Genomic DNA, 13,600 nt, shown 5'->3' on the forward strand with positions numbered 1-13,600 from the left:
GACGTAGTCATTATATAAGCCATAGCAGGATTTCTAAGCAATTGCGCGATACAAGCCATACCCCGAAAATAAGACATACTGATAGACCCTTCACCCAGTAGCAATAACCCCCCCTCTCACCAGCCAAGCCCCCTTAAAATATCTCCCCATTTTGCTGTCGCTCCACAGACACGTATTTCCTTTAAAAGCTTGTAAAAATGCACTGAAGAGCCGTAGCTGCTGGCTGCTGAAGCATCGTGATTTTCCCTCCCCGTTTCTGAGAGCATTTTTTTAAATAAAAGGATTTGAAAATATTTTTTTTAGCCAAGCTGTGTAAGCTGTACTTGGTGAAGAGGAGAAAAGTGGGGTGGGGAGGAGATGAAGGCACGAGGAAGAAAAGAGGGGCGATTGAAGCCGTTGCCTCGTGAATGCAGAGGCTGTTTTCCCTTTAAGGAAGAGATCTACGTGTCTCTCTGTCTCTCCACACCCCCCCGCGTCTCTCTCTCTCTCTCTCTCTCTCTCTCTCTCTCTCTCTCTCTCTCTCACACACACACACACAGCCCACCTCTCGCTTCCCCCCACCTTTCCTTTCCATTCTATGCGCCCACCCATGAGTTGCCTGTTGATTTCCTCTTGACGGGAGAGGGGCTTTTGAAGCCGCTGCCTCGCGAATGCAAAGGCTGTTTTCCCTTTAAGGGAGATCTCCCTGTGCGTGACTCTCTCTCTCTCTCTCTCTCTGTGTGTGTGTGTGTGTGTGTGAGAGAGAGAGAGAGAGAGAGAGAACCCACCTCTCGCTTCCCTCCACCTTTCCCTTCCATTCTATGCGCCGGCAGTCTCCTGTGTCTGATTGTTGTCTCCTTGCTTTTACCGAGGCATAAAGCAGCCTTCCTTTCTACCTTATGCTTGCTTGTCTGTGGAGCTGCTCCTTTAAGGATTTGTAAGTAGTCTGGATCGCAGTCCTTGCCTTGGGGACTTTTTTTTAAAATAAGGACTTTTTCCGTCTTGCTGTTTGCGAGCACAAAAGTTAAACTGCCGGTCCTAGCTTCCTTTACCCACAAAAATTTAACTCACCTCGCTAGCTCAATTGCTTCTTAATTGCTACCATTTACCAAGTCAGCAATCTTAATTGCTGTTTAGCTGGCTTCTTTGTTCTCAGCAGGTAGCTTCTTTGCTATCACTACAAAGTGTTCTTCAGACTGTTGGAACTAAGTCTCGGGCAGCTGGCTAGTAGAGATCCTTATTTGCTTTTACGTATAGGCTACTGCTAGGACTGTATCACACAGATAGATTCCATTATACTGGTTTAGATTTAAGAAGCTCCAGTGTAGCAGATTGCTATTAAGTGAGTCCCCACATCAGAGGAGAGAGAGAGCAGCCCTTTGCGAACATCCCAGGGCTGGGGAGAGAGGGCTGGGCCAGTGACGCACACCTCCCTTCCCTCAGACTCATAATAAAAATACCAGTAAGACATCCCACCAAAAATAAGCCACCCTGTGGTTTTTTGAGAAAAAAAAGTAATAAGACGGTGTCTTAAAAAGGGGGAAACACGGTACCTATTTGTCTACTTGCACTTTGACGTGCTTTAGAACTGCTAGGTGGGCAGGAACTGGGACCGAACAACAGGTGCTCACCCCGTCGTGGGGATTCGAACCACTGACCTTCTGATTGGCAAGCCCTAGGCTTAGTGGTTTAGACCACAGTGCCACCTGCGTCCCTCAGGGCTGAGGTACTAGTCATCAAATAACACATGTCCTGTAACATCAGATGGCTTCAACTCTGCTTCATTTCCTCTTGAAATAAGGGAGAGCAGGAAAGATGCATCCTCCTTAAAATAACAGGTACCCTTTGTTTGGGAAAAGCTTGGCTTTCTAACTTTAATGTAACATTGTATTCTATTCATTTTAATAGAGCTCGTCGTAGACTGGCCAGAGAGCAATCTGGGAAGATGGCTGATCACCTTGAAGGCCTTTCTAGTGATGACGAAGAAACTTCAACAGATACTACAAACTTCAATATGGAACGAGGTCAGATTATTCATCAATGTCAAAAGTCATAGTACTATCTAGATCCTAGTATTCTGTAGAGAAATGGCTCCCTGCCATCATCAGCCATTCATTTCAGGCAGCTGGAGATATTCCTTCCAGCCCTAGTCTAACCCTTATCTTACTAGCAAGGAGAGCCTCCTGCTACGTAAAAAAAAACACACACACACACACACACACACACACACACACACACACACACACACACACAAACATACATCAAGCCTGCAAAAAGCAGGCTTCTTTGCTCATACCATTTTCCTCTTTATTCTCGTTTGACTGCTGCTTTTCTCTGAATAGTCAGGATCAGGAATATCATTGTATGGGATCTTGTAAGCCTCCTTCAGGATGTGTTACAGAAAAAAGACAGGGTATAAGTTTCATAATTACATGTATTTCCTTTGAAGTGGAACTATTCACAGTTTTTTGGGGTTTTTTTGATACTTGGAACTACTTCCATGATGCTGTGCTTTCAAGTGATTATCACCACGGGCACACTCTTGAATTAAGTCATGTACTTTCAGACATTGAGGTAAACACTGTAGCTGTAAAACCAACTTCTTAAGAAAAAATAACTTTGTTATGCCATTGCTATAAAAAGGCAGAATATAAACAATAGAAAGGACTAGACTCAGAGTGAATTTTTTTACAGGGGTGGCAGAAGCTGACTTTGTCCCTTCTTCCCCTGGTAGTCCCCTGCTCCACCACCTTCTGCTAAGGGTCTAGATCCTGTTGAAAAAGGGGGAAGAGAGGGATCCCTAGAAATTAGGAAAAGGCTATCTCCCCATTTCCACTCAGCCACCAGCATAATCCACACCATTTAGCAGGGACCCAAGCCCCTCAGTGAGAGCATTTGCAGAGAACATGGGGAGACTGCTATGAGGAAGAAAGGGTAAGAAAGTTGGCTTCTACAAGCCTCTTTGTGCACATTCAGCTCTGTATCTGACCAAAGCAATATCGATATTAACAATTTCTTTATAGTATATTTGCTTGAAAGTTTGCCTGAAAGTGCATTGCAGATATAAACCAGAATATTAATTTATGCTGTTTCAAATACTGTTATCCTAGATCGCATTTTGAAGGAGTCCAGCAAAGTTTTTGAAGATGTGGTAGAAAACTTTTCATCCATTGACGCCATTAAGTCGCAATTTGAAGCATGGCGTTTCAAGTATTCATCTTCTTACAATGATGCTTATATTGGCCTTTGTTTACCTAAGCTATTAAATCCTTTAATAAGACTTCAGTTACTTACCTGGAACCCTTTGGAGGTGAGAGAAGGTTGAAACATGCTCTCTGTGTTCTGTTTGTTAAACAAGGCAAAATGGTTACATAGAAGTGATTAGAAGGCTGGGATCTGAGGGCCTTACTGCGAGGAGTTACAGGGAGCCAGACAGAGGGCCTTCTCGGCAGTGGCATGGCCATCCCTGTTGAACAGCCTCCTATTATATATCAATACGATAAATAACTATAAAACTTTCAGAAAACATCTGAAGGCAGCCCTGTATCAGAAGTTCTTAAAGTTTAATGTTTTATTATGTTTTTATATGTGTTGGAAGCCACCTTGGGTCATAAATATCCAAATGGTAGGCCTGAACTACAGAAACTAGCTGCTTTATATTCAATATACTGCAGTATATTGATGGTATTGCAGTGCAGAACACTGGCTTCTACAACTTGATCAGCCTTAACGCAGTAGTTTGCAAATAGGTGGCTGAAAAAAACATGCTGACATCAGTGCCAGTGCAGCCTCAGAAAATATGATGTTCTCCTGGCACTACAAGGACATTCTGAAAAGGAGGCACCTAGTCTAAATGTTTGTACTAACATATTGATAGAGTGTTCACACTTCATTAGTATTTTGTTTTAAAAACCATATTTATAGTGGCAATATTTTATTTTAATAGGATAAATGCCAAGACTTTGAGAGTATGCTATGGTTTGAATCTTTGCTATTTTATGGATGTGAAGAATATGACCAAGAGAAAGATGATGCTGATGTTTCACTATTGCCTACTATTGTGGAGAAAGTGGTTCTGCCTAAATTAACAGGTACTTTATAAACATACAGTCATTTTAAAAGGACAACGGTTTCTAATTTTTAGCAACATCATCTTAACAGTTTTGAGAAGTAATAATTCTTTTTTGTTGTTGTTAGTACTTGCTGAAAACGTATGGGACCCTTTTTCTACAACACAGACATCTAGGATGGTAGCCATTACCCAGAAACTAGTAAATGGTTATCCATCAGTGGTACATGCAGAAAACAAAAACACACAGGTAAAAAATATTCTTTATCTTTTTGTAGGACTGGACTATGTCTGGTTGCTACTGTTAAGACATTTACTCATGTTTTGCACTTAGTCCTAAATTAATTTTAAAATAGAAGCAATTGTAGTTCCCTTGTGTTATGTAACTGATAACTATTTAGGGATTGGTGTGTCACAGTAATACGTGTTGCTGGAATGATGAAAATCTGTAAACAAACAATAAACGTCCATAAAAATGGCAAAAGTAGTTTCTGCTCATTGCCCTTTCTATGCTCCTCCCGATGGAAACATGCAGATGTACCCCTGCTTTAAGTCGTTTACATACTGTCTTCTCTTGTATACAGTGGGACCTCTGGTTGCGTATAGGATCCGTTCCGGAGCTCCGGTCAGAGGTTTCCGCAACCAGAGGAACCGCGCGTGCGCGGCGGCAGTCCACTTCTGTGCATGCGCAGAAACGGTAGACCAGTTATGCGCATGCACTTGGCGCGGAAGACAGCTTCTGCGCATGTGCGTGCAGCGAAACACTTCCGGGTTTGCCGCTTTCGCAACCCAAAGTTTTCGTTACCCGAGGGTAAAATAAGCAGAGGTTCTACAGTATTATTTACTACGAAGCTCGATGACTACACTATTTAGTGTTGAAATGCCGGATTACCAGAACGATGTCCAAGTACTGAACCACTGGTATATTAAAAGTGAACTCTTTATTTACTGCGTTTGCAATTGTTTAAGATAAAACCTATTTTGGAAAGAAACTACTTTTGCCATTTTCATGGACATTTTTTGTTTGTTTACAGATACTTACCTTGGTAATATTATCTTGTATTGATTGCAGCAGTCATTGTATCACTACTCTGTTCATTGCTTTATTGGAATGATGAAAATAGCAGGCTGCAAATGAGAGTTGCAGAACTCATTATAACAGAGTTTACAAATGTTCCTGATGGAATGTTTTCATACAGGTGAAATTAGAATATTGTCAAAAAGTGCATTTATTTCAGTAATGCAACTTTTTATTTTTTATTTTTATTTTAATTTTTGAAAATGCTTTCTTTTGGAAATTCCACAGTAATAAAACAAATAGTTACAATAATACAAAAATAAACATCGCTATTACATTTCATTGATTACATTACATTTATAATTGACCGGCCTAACAACAAATAATTACAATTACAACAAATAAAGGCTTGACATATCTTGCTTTGCATGTCATGCATCTATCTCATATATTGGTTTCACCTTTTAAGTTGCATTACTGAAATAAATGCACTTTTCGACGATATTCTAATTTTCCGAGTTTCACCTGTATAGAAGAGTTTAGATTTGATATCCCGCTTTATCACTACCCGAAGGAGTCTCAAAGCGGCTAACATTCTCCTTTCCCTTCCTCTCCCACAACAAACACTCTGTGAGGTTAGTGGGGCTGAGAGACTTCAAGAATTGTGACTAGCCCAAGGTCACCCAGCAGCTGCATGTGGAGGAGCGGAGACACGAACCCGGTTTCCCAGATTACGAGTCTACCGCTCTTAACCACTACACCTCCAGGAGAGCTTATGTTTATATCACTACTATGCCCATGGCTTAGGGGGACATGGGTGGCGCTGTGGGTTAAACCACAGAGCCTAGGGCTTGCCGATCAGAAGGTTGGCGATTCGAATCCCCGTGACGGGGTGAGCTCCCGTTGCTCGGTCCCAGCTTCTGCCAACCTAGCAGTTTGAAAGCACGTCAGAGTGCAAGTATATAGATAGGTACCACTACAGTGGAAAGGTAAACGGCGTTTCTGTGTGCTGCTCTGGTTCAAATATGTTGTCTCCAGGAGGCTGCAGCAAGAGGCAGAGAAGCACAATTAGATGAACAAAATCCTCTTGCAGTCAACTGCATCCAGACCACTGTTTTTAGTTACTTTTATGGAACTTGTTTCTAGGACATGCTGAAAACAAATCCTGCCCTTGTACAAAAGATCTTCAGGGACCATCTGAAGACCCTGTTTTGCATGCACAAATTCAGGGCCTCCCATTTTTTCATAATTTAGTGCCTCCCATTTCTGCTAACTTGCATAATTCAAATCAATGGAAAATATAAAGTTGGTAAAATAATTTGGTATCATGACAGACTTCTCTAGCACTAGTATCTACTGAGATATTTGGTTAGATATGTGCTAAAAAGAAATTTAAAAAAAATTCACAATCTTATGTTAAATTTTAACTCTTTCAGACATTACTAAAAGGCCTCTTGCTTAGAATGAGGAGAACACTAGATGATGATGTATTCATGCCACTTTATCCCAAAAGGTAAGATTATTGGTTTGCAGAATCTTTTAGTATTATGACAATAGATCATATCAACAGTTCACATCATCTATACTACTGAAGTTTAAATAAAACTTTTATTTTTCAGTGTCTTAGAAAACAAGAACTCTGGTCCTTATTTGTTTTTCCAGCGGCAGTTTTGGTCTTCAGTGAAGGTGAGCTAGCAAACAGATTAAGTTTCAGACTTAGAAGTGCTACTGAACTGACTCTGAGTGTGAAGTGAAAGTAGGCATGCTGACTCCAAACCTAGCATTGCTGCATTTGTGACCTTAGCTCAGGGTCACCAACCTTTTTTGCCCCCCTGAGCACATTTGCAAACCAGCAAAATTGTGGGCAGCACACACCTGCAACCATGTATACACCACAACCTGTTCTGAGTATAGTAGTAGAATTATTTTAAGTCTAACTTTGGGGAGGGCACCAACCAGCCTGCAGAGAAGGTCTCTGTGGGCATATGTGTGCTCATGGGTCCTGTTTTGGCAACACTTGCCTTAGAGTATCATGGTGCATGGCTGTCGCGTTGCATACATTGGATTCCAAAGGCTGTGTGTATGGAAGGCCACATGCGCACTATTCTCTCAACCCTGTGCTCTCAAAACTCCTTAGACCACACAGCCTCCCACAGGCCACATCCTCAAGTGCCTTTGCCTGTCTAGTATGTGTCCTTGAACTGTCATGATGCCTCTTGCTTGTCTGGAAGGAAGATGGAGGGGTGTGTGTGTGAGAGAGAGAGAGAGAGAGAGAGAGTTCTGACATTTGTGTGGGTGGATTGTGACCTACTGTATAAAGGTAAGAGTCTCACCCATTGTGCTGCTCACTTTTATATCTGTCCTCACCCACTACTGATATACAGCCCCTGCGAGGTTATCTGTAACAGAATGCAACCCTTTGGCATAAAAGGTGTCATCATCCCGCCACCCACCCACCCCACTGGCCCATGCTTATTGCAGTTTCCATCAACCCTGATCATTGACCATGCTGATGGGAGTTCATGTTGAATCCATGTTGAAGTCCAACATGTGGAGGGCCACACATACTCCATCCCTGTTGTATATTTAAAGTTACTGTATATACGTGGTATTAAGAGGACAAGTGCATTTTTGAAAGTGCTAATGTTACATGTAGTTTTTAACTACGAATTCTTTATACAGTTAAAGGAAATGAATTTTGGAGTGTTTGTTCTGAATCTGAAACATCAATAACCGTTTATAATAAGAAATTTGAAATTCACGAGGCATAAAAGTCCAGAGAAATGTTTTTTACTAAATTTTCTAGATCCATTTTCATTAGGGTTGAGGCCCAGTTTTAGCACAGAAACGGCTTTGGCCTGTTTAATAATACACAATACCCTTTTGCAGAAAATATGGATACTTATGGCTTATATAATTCAGATTTAAATTCTGTATTTAAAATGGAAATGTTTTCATTCATTGATAATTATCTCCAGATGTAAAAGATGTATATGTTAATAGTTCTGCTTTTTATATCCAACTTTTTATTATCCATGTTCAGTTATTAGGAAACTTTCTGCAGTGGCATGGAATCCTTTCCAACAAAACCTTACAAGAGTTATCAATAGATGGATTGCTAAATAGATACATTCTTATGGCTTTCCAGAATTCTGAGTATGGAGATGATAGCATTAAGAAAGCTCAAAGTGTAAGTAAAAGTGTAACTTTTAATCATTCATTTCTATTGTTAAGCATCCTTTTAAAGTGACCTGATTCGCATGTTCACATGAAATCATAATTTAAAGTAAACTGTGACTTAACATGAAGGACCAGAATCCTAGTACACACTGCTCAAAAGTTCATGCAGTCTTGCTGCTGCTGTGTCACAAACAAAAGAAGCCAGAGTCCGTTCTGTCATGTCATCTGAAGCCAAACTCATGGTTTGTTTCTCTCCATAGCAATCATAAGCATTAACCATGGTTTGATCTTGGCTGACCACTTGTGGTTTGTTTTCCCCTGTTGCCTGTGTCATAGTTCAGACAACACAACAAACCAACTGTGATATGGCAGAAGCAGGGGAGGAGCTTTTCTGGAGCTTTAGAGCAGTGTGCACTAGAACAGTATTTGATCACATTAAACCATAGTTTGTTTACATATGATGTGTGAATCGGGTCAGTATACTGCAAATGTCTTAAGATGCTGTGCAGTGTAATAGCTAGAAAGTTGGGTATGAAAGTGAACAACTGTCCACACTGAAATCTCCATTCAGCCCTGAAGCTTGCTTAAGTGACCTAAGCCAAGTCACTATCTTTTCTGAAATATTTACATAGCACTGTTTTGCAAATAAAAAATAGAGAACTCCACATATCCTGCTTGCTTTAGTGAAAGGATGAGATTAAAATGATAGGACAGCAAAGTTTTTTTATTGACAGTTGCTGAAAGTTTATTTAAAATATATATTTTTGTTAATATTTTTTTACAATATGCATATTAGATGATTTTATGAATAAAAATAATGATGAAAATTATGATAATGAAACCAGCCAAAATGGTAGAGGTTCACATACATAATGCCATTCAGAGTAAGCTCTTTAAAGGCAGCTTCCTATAGCACAGATAAAATTCAGCAAACCAGCAACTAAAACACAAAAACAGCAAAGTCAAAAACAACAGACTCCGTAATTGCTGCTTCAACCTTATACTCTAAACCACTCTTTTCTTCTCAATTCTATAGGTAATCAGTTGTTTCCCTAAACAGTGGTTCACTAATCTTAAAGGAAGTAAGACAATATCACATCTAGAAAACCTCTGTAGATATCTTGTTCATCTTGCTGATACAGTATACAGAAATAGCATTGGAAGCTCTGATGTAGAAAAAAGAAATGCAAGGTAACCTATCTTTAACACTGTTTCAGTTTAAAAGGTAGTGATTGTTTTATTGTATTATTTTAGGTATTTATTTACCATTTGTTAATTTTATCACAAATTTCAAGATGGTTTTATAAAATATAAGGATACAAAAAGCCATAATCTAGGCTTTGCAGGAGCCTTTCCCCATGCATCCCATAAACTGTTGTTAAGTTGAGGAGGGTGGTTTAGGATGACTGCAGGGGTGGGGGGAATCTGAAGACTCCTTTTAAGTATGAGAGTATTTTAGATTTGTACATGAGACTTTTTGGATCTTAACCAATATTATTGTAATGAAAATTAGCCATGTGTATAGTATATTTAATTTAAAAACCACAAACAGCTTGATACAAAAAATGTAAGTGTCTTCCTACTGTTTGTGTGTGCCAGTACAGCATCCTGGTTTATTCAGTACCTCATCTTTGCACATCAGACATTTGAGTTTTACTGCAGATTATTATTAATCTCCTTTTACATGTTTTAAGACGATTTACAAATAAACTATAAAACAGGTAAACAGTACCAAAATATGCCCTAAAGGTACATTTAAAACAATACAGAACGAACATCTAAGGCAGATACCTTTTCATAAACTGCTTAGAGGTTTTATTTACAGTTGGGTGCTATAATTTTTTTAAAAAAATAAAGATCCAGGTGAAATAGTTTGTCAAAACAATATCTTCAATTGTTTCTGAAAAGTACAGGTGGTAAGTTGCAAAAGGCACTAACTAAAGTTCTTCCATCTCTTCATAGGGAGAATATAAAACAGATAATAAAACTTCTGTCAAGTATTCGAGCACTGGACCATGCTGCAACAGTTGCAAATGATCATAATGTGAAAGAGTTAAAAAATTTAAGTGAAGGGAAATAAAACTTTGTCTGTTAATTCTGGGCTTTAAAAATCATTCCTGAAGTGTAATTTTGTACATATGTAAAGTTTTCTTATATTGTAAACGATTGTTTTTAATACAAAGTGCATTCTTATATACAGCATCTGTAAGAGTATTGATGTCTTCAAAGTGAAAAAGAAGCCAGGGAAACTGCATCTTGTTTACAAAACTTTTATACTACATGGTGGCCATCTAGTCACTAAACTGCCCATTAGTTAATGAGAAATTCTACACTGTAAAATTCATTTAACTGATCTGCAAATATTTATATTCCCATAATTATATGTTTGAAATAATGGTTTATTTCAAAGTAAGATATTCAGTAATTTGGTAATAAAATTGGTCATAAATATGTGAATATAGTATGACCTGGGTAAGAGTAAAGAAGTGTCCAAAATTGTAACAGTGTTGTTTGAAGTGTATGTACTGGTGACAAAAATAGCTGAAAGTTCACAGCTGCATTTAGGTAATGGTATGGTCACAATTAAAACTTAAAACACTTCATTGTATAATTTTTTTATCCCTTTAACTCTTACTGGCAATATATTTTCTCACAATTTAATAATTCAGATTATTAACCCTCCCCCATGTCCACATATTTGTTTATATCCTATGGTCACAATATTGAGTATTCCAAAATGTTGCATTGTTTAATATTTAAAGAATAAATCCTTTTATTTTTGAGTCATGGCTTGCTACTACTGAGATTAGTTTGAATTCTGAAGAATATTGTCACTGTTGTAGATAGTCTGCTTATCTTCAAGTGTAGTATATTATACTTGAGAAAAGTAGAAATTGAAATATTAAATAACTTTGGATCATTGTACTTGATGATGCTCCTGTCATGTGATGTAAAGAAAATATTAAATGTACAGTCTGCTTTTTGAACACTGAATCATTTTATGAATTCATTACATTGATTATTTTCAGTTATAAGGCCAACCAACATCAAAATTCTCAGACAATAGTATTAATACTACAGACTTATTAAACTGCAGTTACAGTAAACTATGGTTTAATGGTACACTTTTCACCACCCTGCTAACAACAAATAAGTCGTGATCTGGCGTAGCAGTGCACTAAACCTAGGATCATTGCCCCCCAACCCCCCCCCCAGTAGTAAGCCAAGAACAATCCTTGATTACTAGGCTTGGTTTGTTTGAATGTAATATTAACCCAGGCCATGGTTCCCCCCCCACCCAAGCAGCATAGCAACAGTGGGGGGGGGGAAGGAGTAAAGTGCTTCAAATTTCAGCAGTGTACATATGCTTGCTGCACTTTTATATATTTATTAAATTTGCAGCAAGCGTATGCACACTGCTGAAAACATAATCAACAATCTAGCTTAACTGGGAACTGCACACAGACAGCTGGGAAAAAATCTAATTCTGGCACTGTATCTAACCTTCACAGTGTTAAGTAACTTGTGTCATCCAAAAATAGAGCAAGACTGTCCTAAAGCCCTTTGCAATAAGGTTGAAGGCAGGGGAGGCGGGGAAAAAAGTCAGACTGCAATGATAGACAATTATCTGCAACATTTGTAGCCTGCCTTTCAAAAAAAAGTAGAGCTCTTACATTGAAATATTTTTCAACCCCTATGTGTGTCTACTGTACTGTGAAGAAAAGTTCAGTGGGGCCCACTCCTAGGCGAGTGGGTAAAGGACTGTAGTCTACAACTACAGGGTGGGTTTTTTAAAAGAGGCCCCGTGGAACATGTGTACTCTGAATCCACAAGGCCTCTTTTAAAGGACTCATCCTGTATTAACGGGTAATAAACCAGAAGCAGGTTCCCTGAATTACTCAAATAGTTACCGTATTCAAGGATCACAGCAAAAAAAATAAATTTGGCTGAGCAGTCCAGTGTCATTTTAAACTGCAATAGAAAAGGCTTAGCACGGGTTGGCAAGGTTTACCTTGCCTGGGCCAGTTCACTCCAGTGGAGATCTCTCTGTGGGCCAGATCGCATGTGAGTGCACGCACCTGCACCCACGATTTCTGGAGTCTGCATAGACAGGATTTCTGTCGCCACGGAAGCAAGTCCCCGCGCCACATTGTGCCAGTTTAGTGCAGTGCGGGGGGGGGGCTTGCCAAGTGGGTGGCTCGGCTCGGGGGCAACTTAAAAAACCTCTGTGGGCTGCTTGTGGGCCATGGGCCTTAGGTTGCCGACCCCTGGCTTAGCATTTAGGATTATAGTGGTAATATAACCTTGACAGCCAGATCAAACATTCCCAGTAGGTAAATATTTCTTCAACAACAACACATTGCAAAGGGTAGTCTGAAATGCCATGTTTACACATCAAGTACCATTCAGGGAGGCCCTTGGGAAACGAGGCAATTGCCCCTTGTATTTGACCGACTGTAAACCGACCGTGGGTGTGATTCATCAGCAGCCAACCTAACTAAGGAGTAAGAACCTGCTCCAAGTCAAGGCACCGGGGAGGAGTGCTTTTGTTATAATATGATGATGGTTAGTCATTTGAACGTTCGTCGTGCCTTCTGTCAGTCAATAGAACAAGGCTCGGCACAAGCGCCGCAGCCTGTCATACGACAGGTAACAGAAAGAGATGGCGAGGGTGAAAACCCGCCGCTTCGGCGTCTACCAAGCTGAATGAGGGGCGTTTCTACTCGGAAGTAAGCCCTACTGAGTTCAGTGGCGCTTACTCTCAAGCGAGCGTCCCTTAAGCCACAGCCTCAGGGGCGAAAAGGGGGCGCTTATGTAAGGCGCCAAAGACCCGCCGCCGCCTTGGCGAACGTCTGGCACGAAACCCGCCCGCTCTTTCGGCGCTCGCCCACGTTCCACGCTCCCCTCCGTCCCCCCCCCTCCGCACTACTTCCGGTGTGGATGTAAGGGGGGGCGGTGCAATGCGGAAGCGGTGGCCCTGCCAGAGAGGAAGTGAGGCAGCTGCCTCAGGCAGCGGCACGAAGAAGCGCCCCTGGAGGTGGCGGAGGAGCCGGTAAGGGAAGCTGAGCCGAACAGGAGAGCAGGCGAGACGTCAGTATATATTTCTCTCTCTCTCCCTCTCCCCCCCCCCCAAATCCGCACACCACTTCCCGCTTTCTCCTGCCTCCGTGTAGACAAGCCTAAGTCCCCGCGGTGCGTAGGAAGCGGAGCCACATTGGCGGGGCTGGCGAGGGGAGAAGGGAAGCGGCTCCCTCGGCACAAGATGGACGCTTCTTGAGCCGCGCCGACACCCACACGGCTCTCTGCCCGTCTGCCTTCGTCTGTCACGGGGAGAGCGACACGGGTTCGGCTCC

At 40.8% G+C, this 13,600-nt stretch overlaps 2 protein-coding genes across 18 annotated transcripts in view; both read left to right on the forward strand.

Moving 5' to 3' along the window:
- Positions 1-11,233, forward strand: part of PAXBP1 (PAX3 and PAX7 binding protein 1) — a 29,317-nt gene extending 18,084 nt beyond the window's left edge. For both annotated transcript variants that reach the window (XM_035115636.3, XM_035115637.3), the window contains exons 10-18: positions 1,888-2,003; positions 3,090-3,289; positions 3,926-4,070; positions 4,177-4,298; positions 6,503-6,579; positions 6,686-6,752; positions 8,110-8,256; positions 9,283-9,437; positions 10,209-11,233. In XM_035115636.3, coding sequence (XP_034971527.2) covers positions 1,888-2,003; positions 3,090-3,289; positions 3,926-4,070; positions 4,177-4,298; positions 6,503-6,579; positions 6,686-6,752; positions 8,110-8,256; positions 9,283-9,437; positions 10,209-10,326 — 1,147 coding nt within the window. In that variant the 3' untranslated portion in view covers positions 10,327-11,233. The remainder of the gene's footprint in view (positions 1-1,887; positions 2,004-3,089; positions 3,290-3,925; positions 4,071-4,176; positions 4,299-6,502; positions 6,580-6,685; positions 6,753-8,109; positions 8,257-9,282; positions 9,438-10,208) is intronic.
- A 1,959-nt stretch (positions 11,234-13,192) lies between these two features.
- SYNJ1 (synaptojanin 1) overlaps positions 13,193-13,600 on the forward strand; it is a 56,495-nt gene continuing 56,087 nt past the window's right edge. For 11 of the 16 annotated variants that reach the window (XM_060273612.2, XM_060273614.2, XM_060273603.2 and 8 more), the window contains exon 1: positions 13,193-13,299. In XM_060273612.2, coding sequence (XP_060129595.2) covers positions 13,208-13,299 — 92 coding nt within the window. In that variant the 5' untranslated portion in view covers positions 13,193-13,207. Of the gene's footprint in view, positions 13,591-13,600 lie in introns of all 16 variants that reach the window. The other 5 variants (XM_035115626.3, XM_088667930.1, XM_088667931.1 and 2 more) reach the window with 3 other exon arrangements.

Source organism: Zootoca vivipara, chromosome 4 (assembly GCF_965207765.1).
Source record: "Zootoca vivipara chromosome 4, rZooViv2.hap1.1, whole genome shotgun sequence".
In the NCBI taxonomy this organism is placed as follows: domain Eukaryota; kingdom Metazoa; phylum Chordata; class Lepidosauria; order Squamata; family Lacertidae; genus Zootoca; species Zootoca vivipara.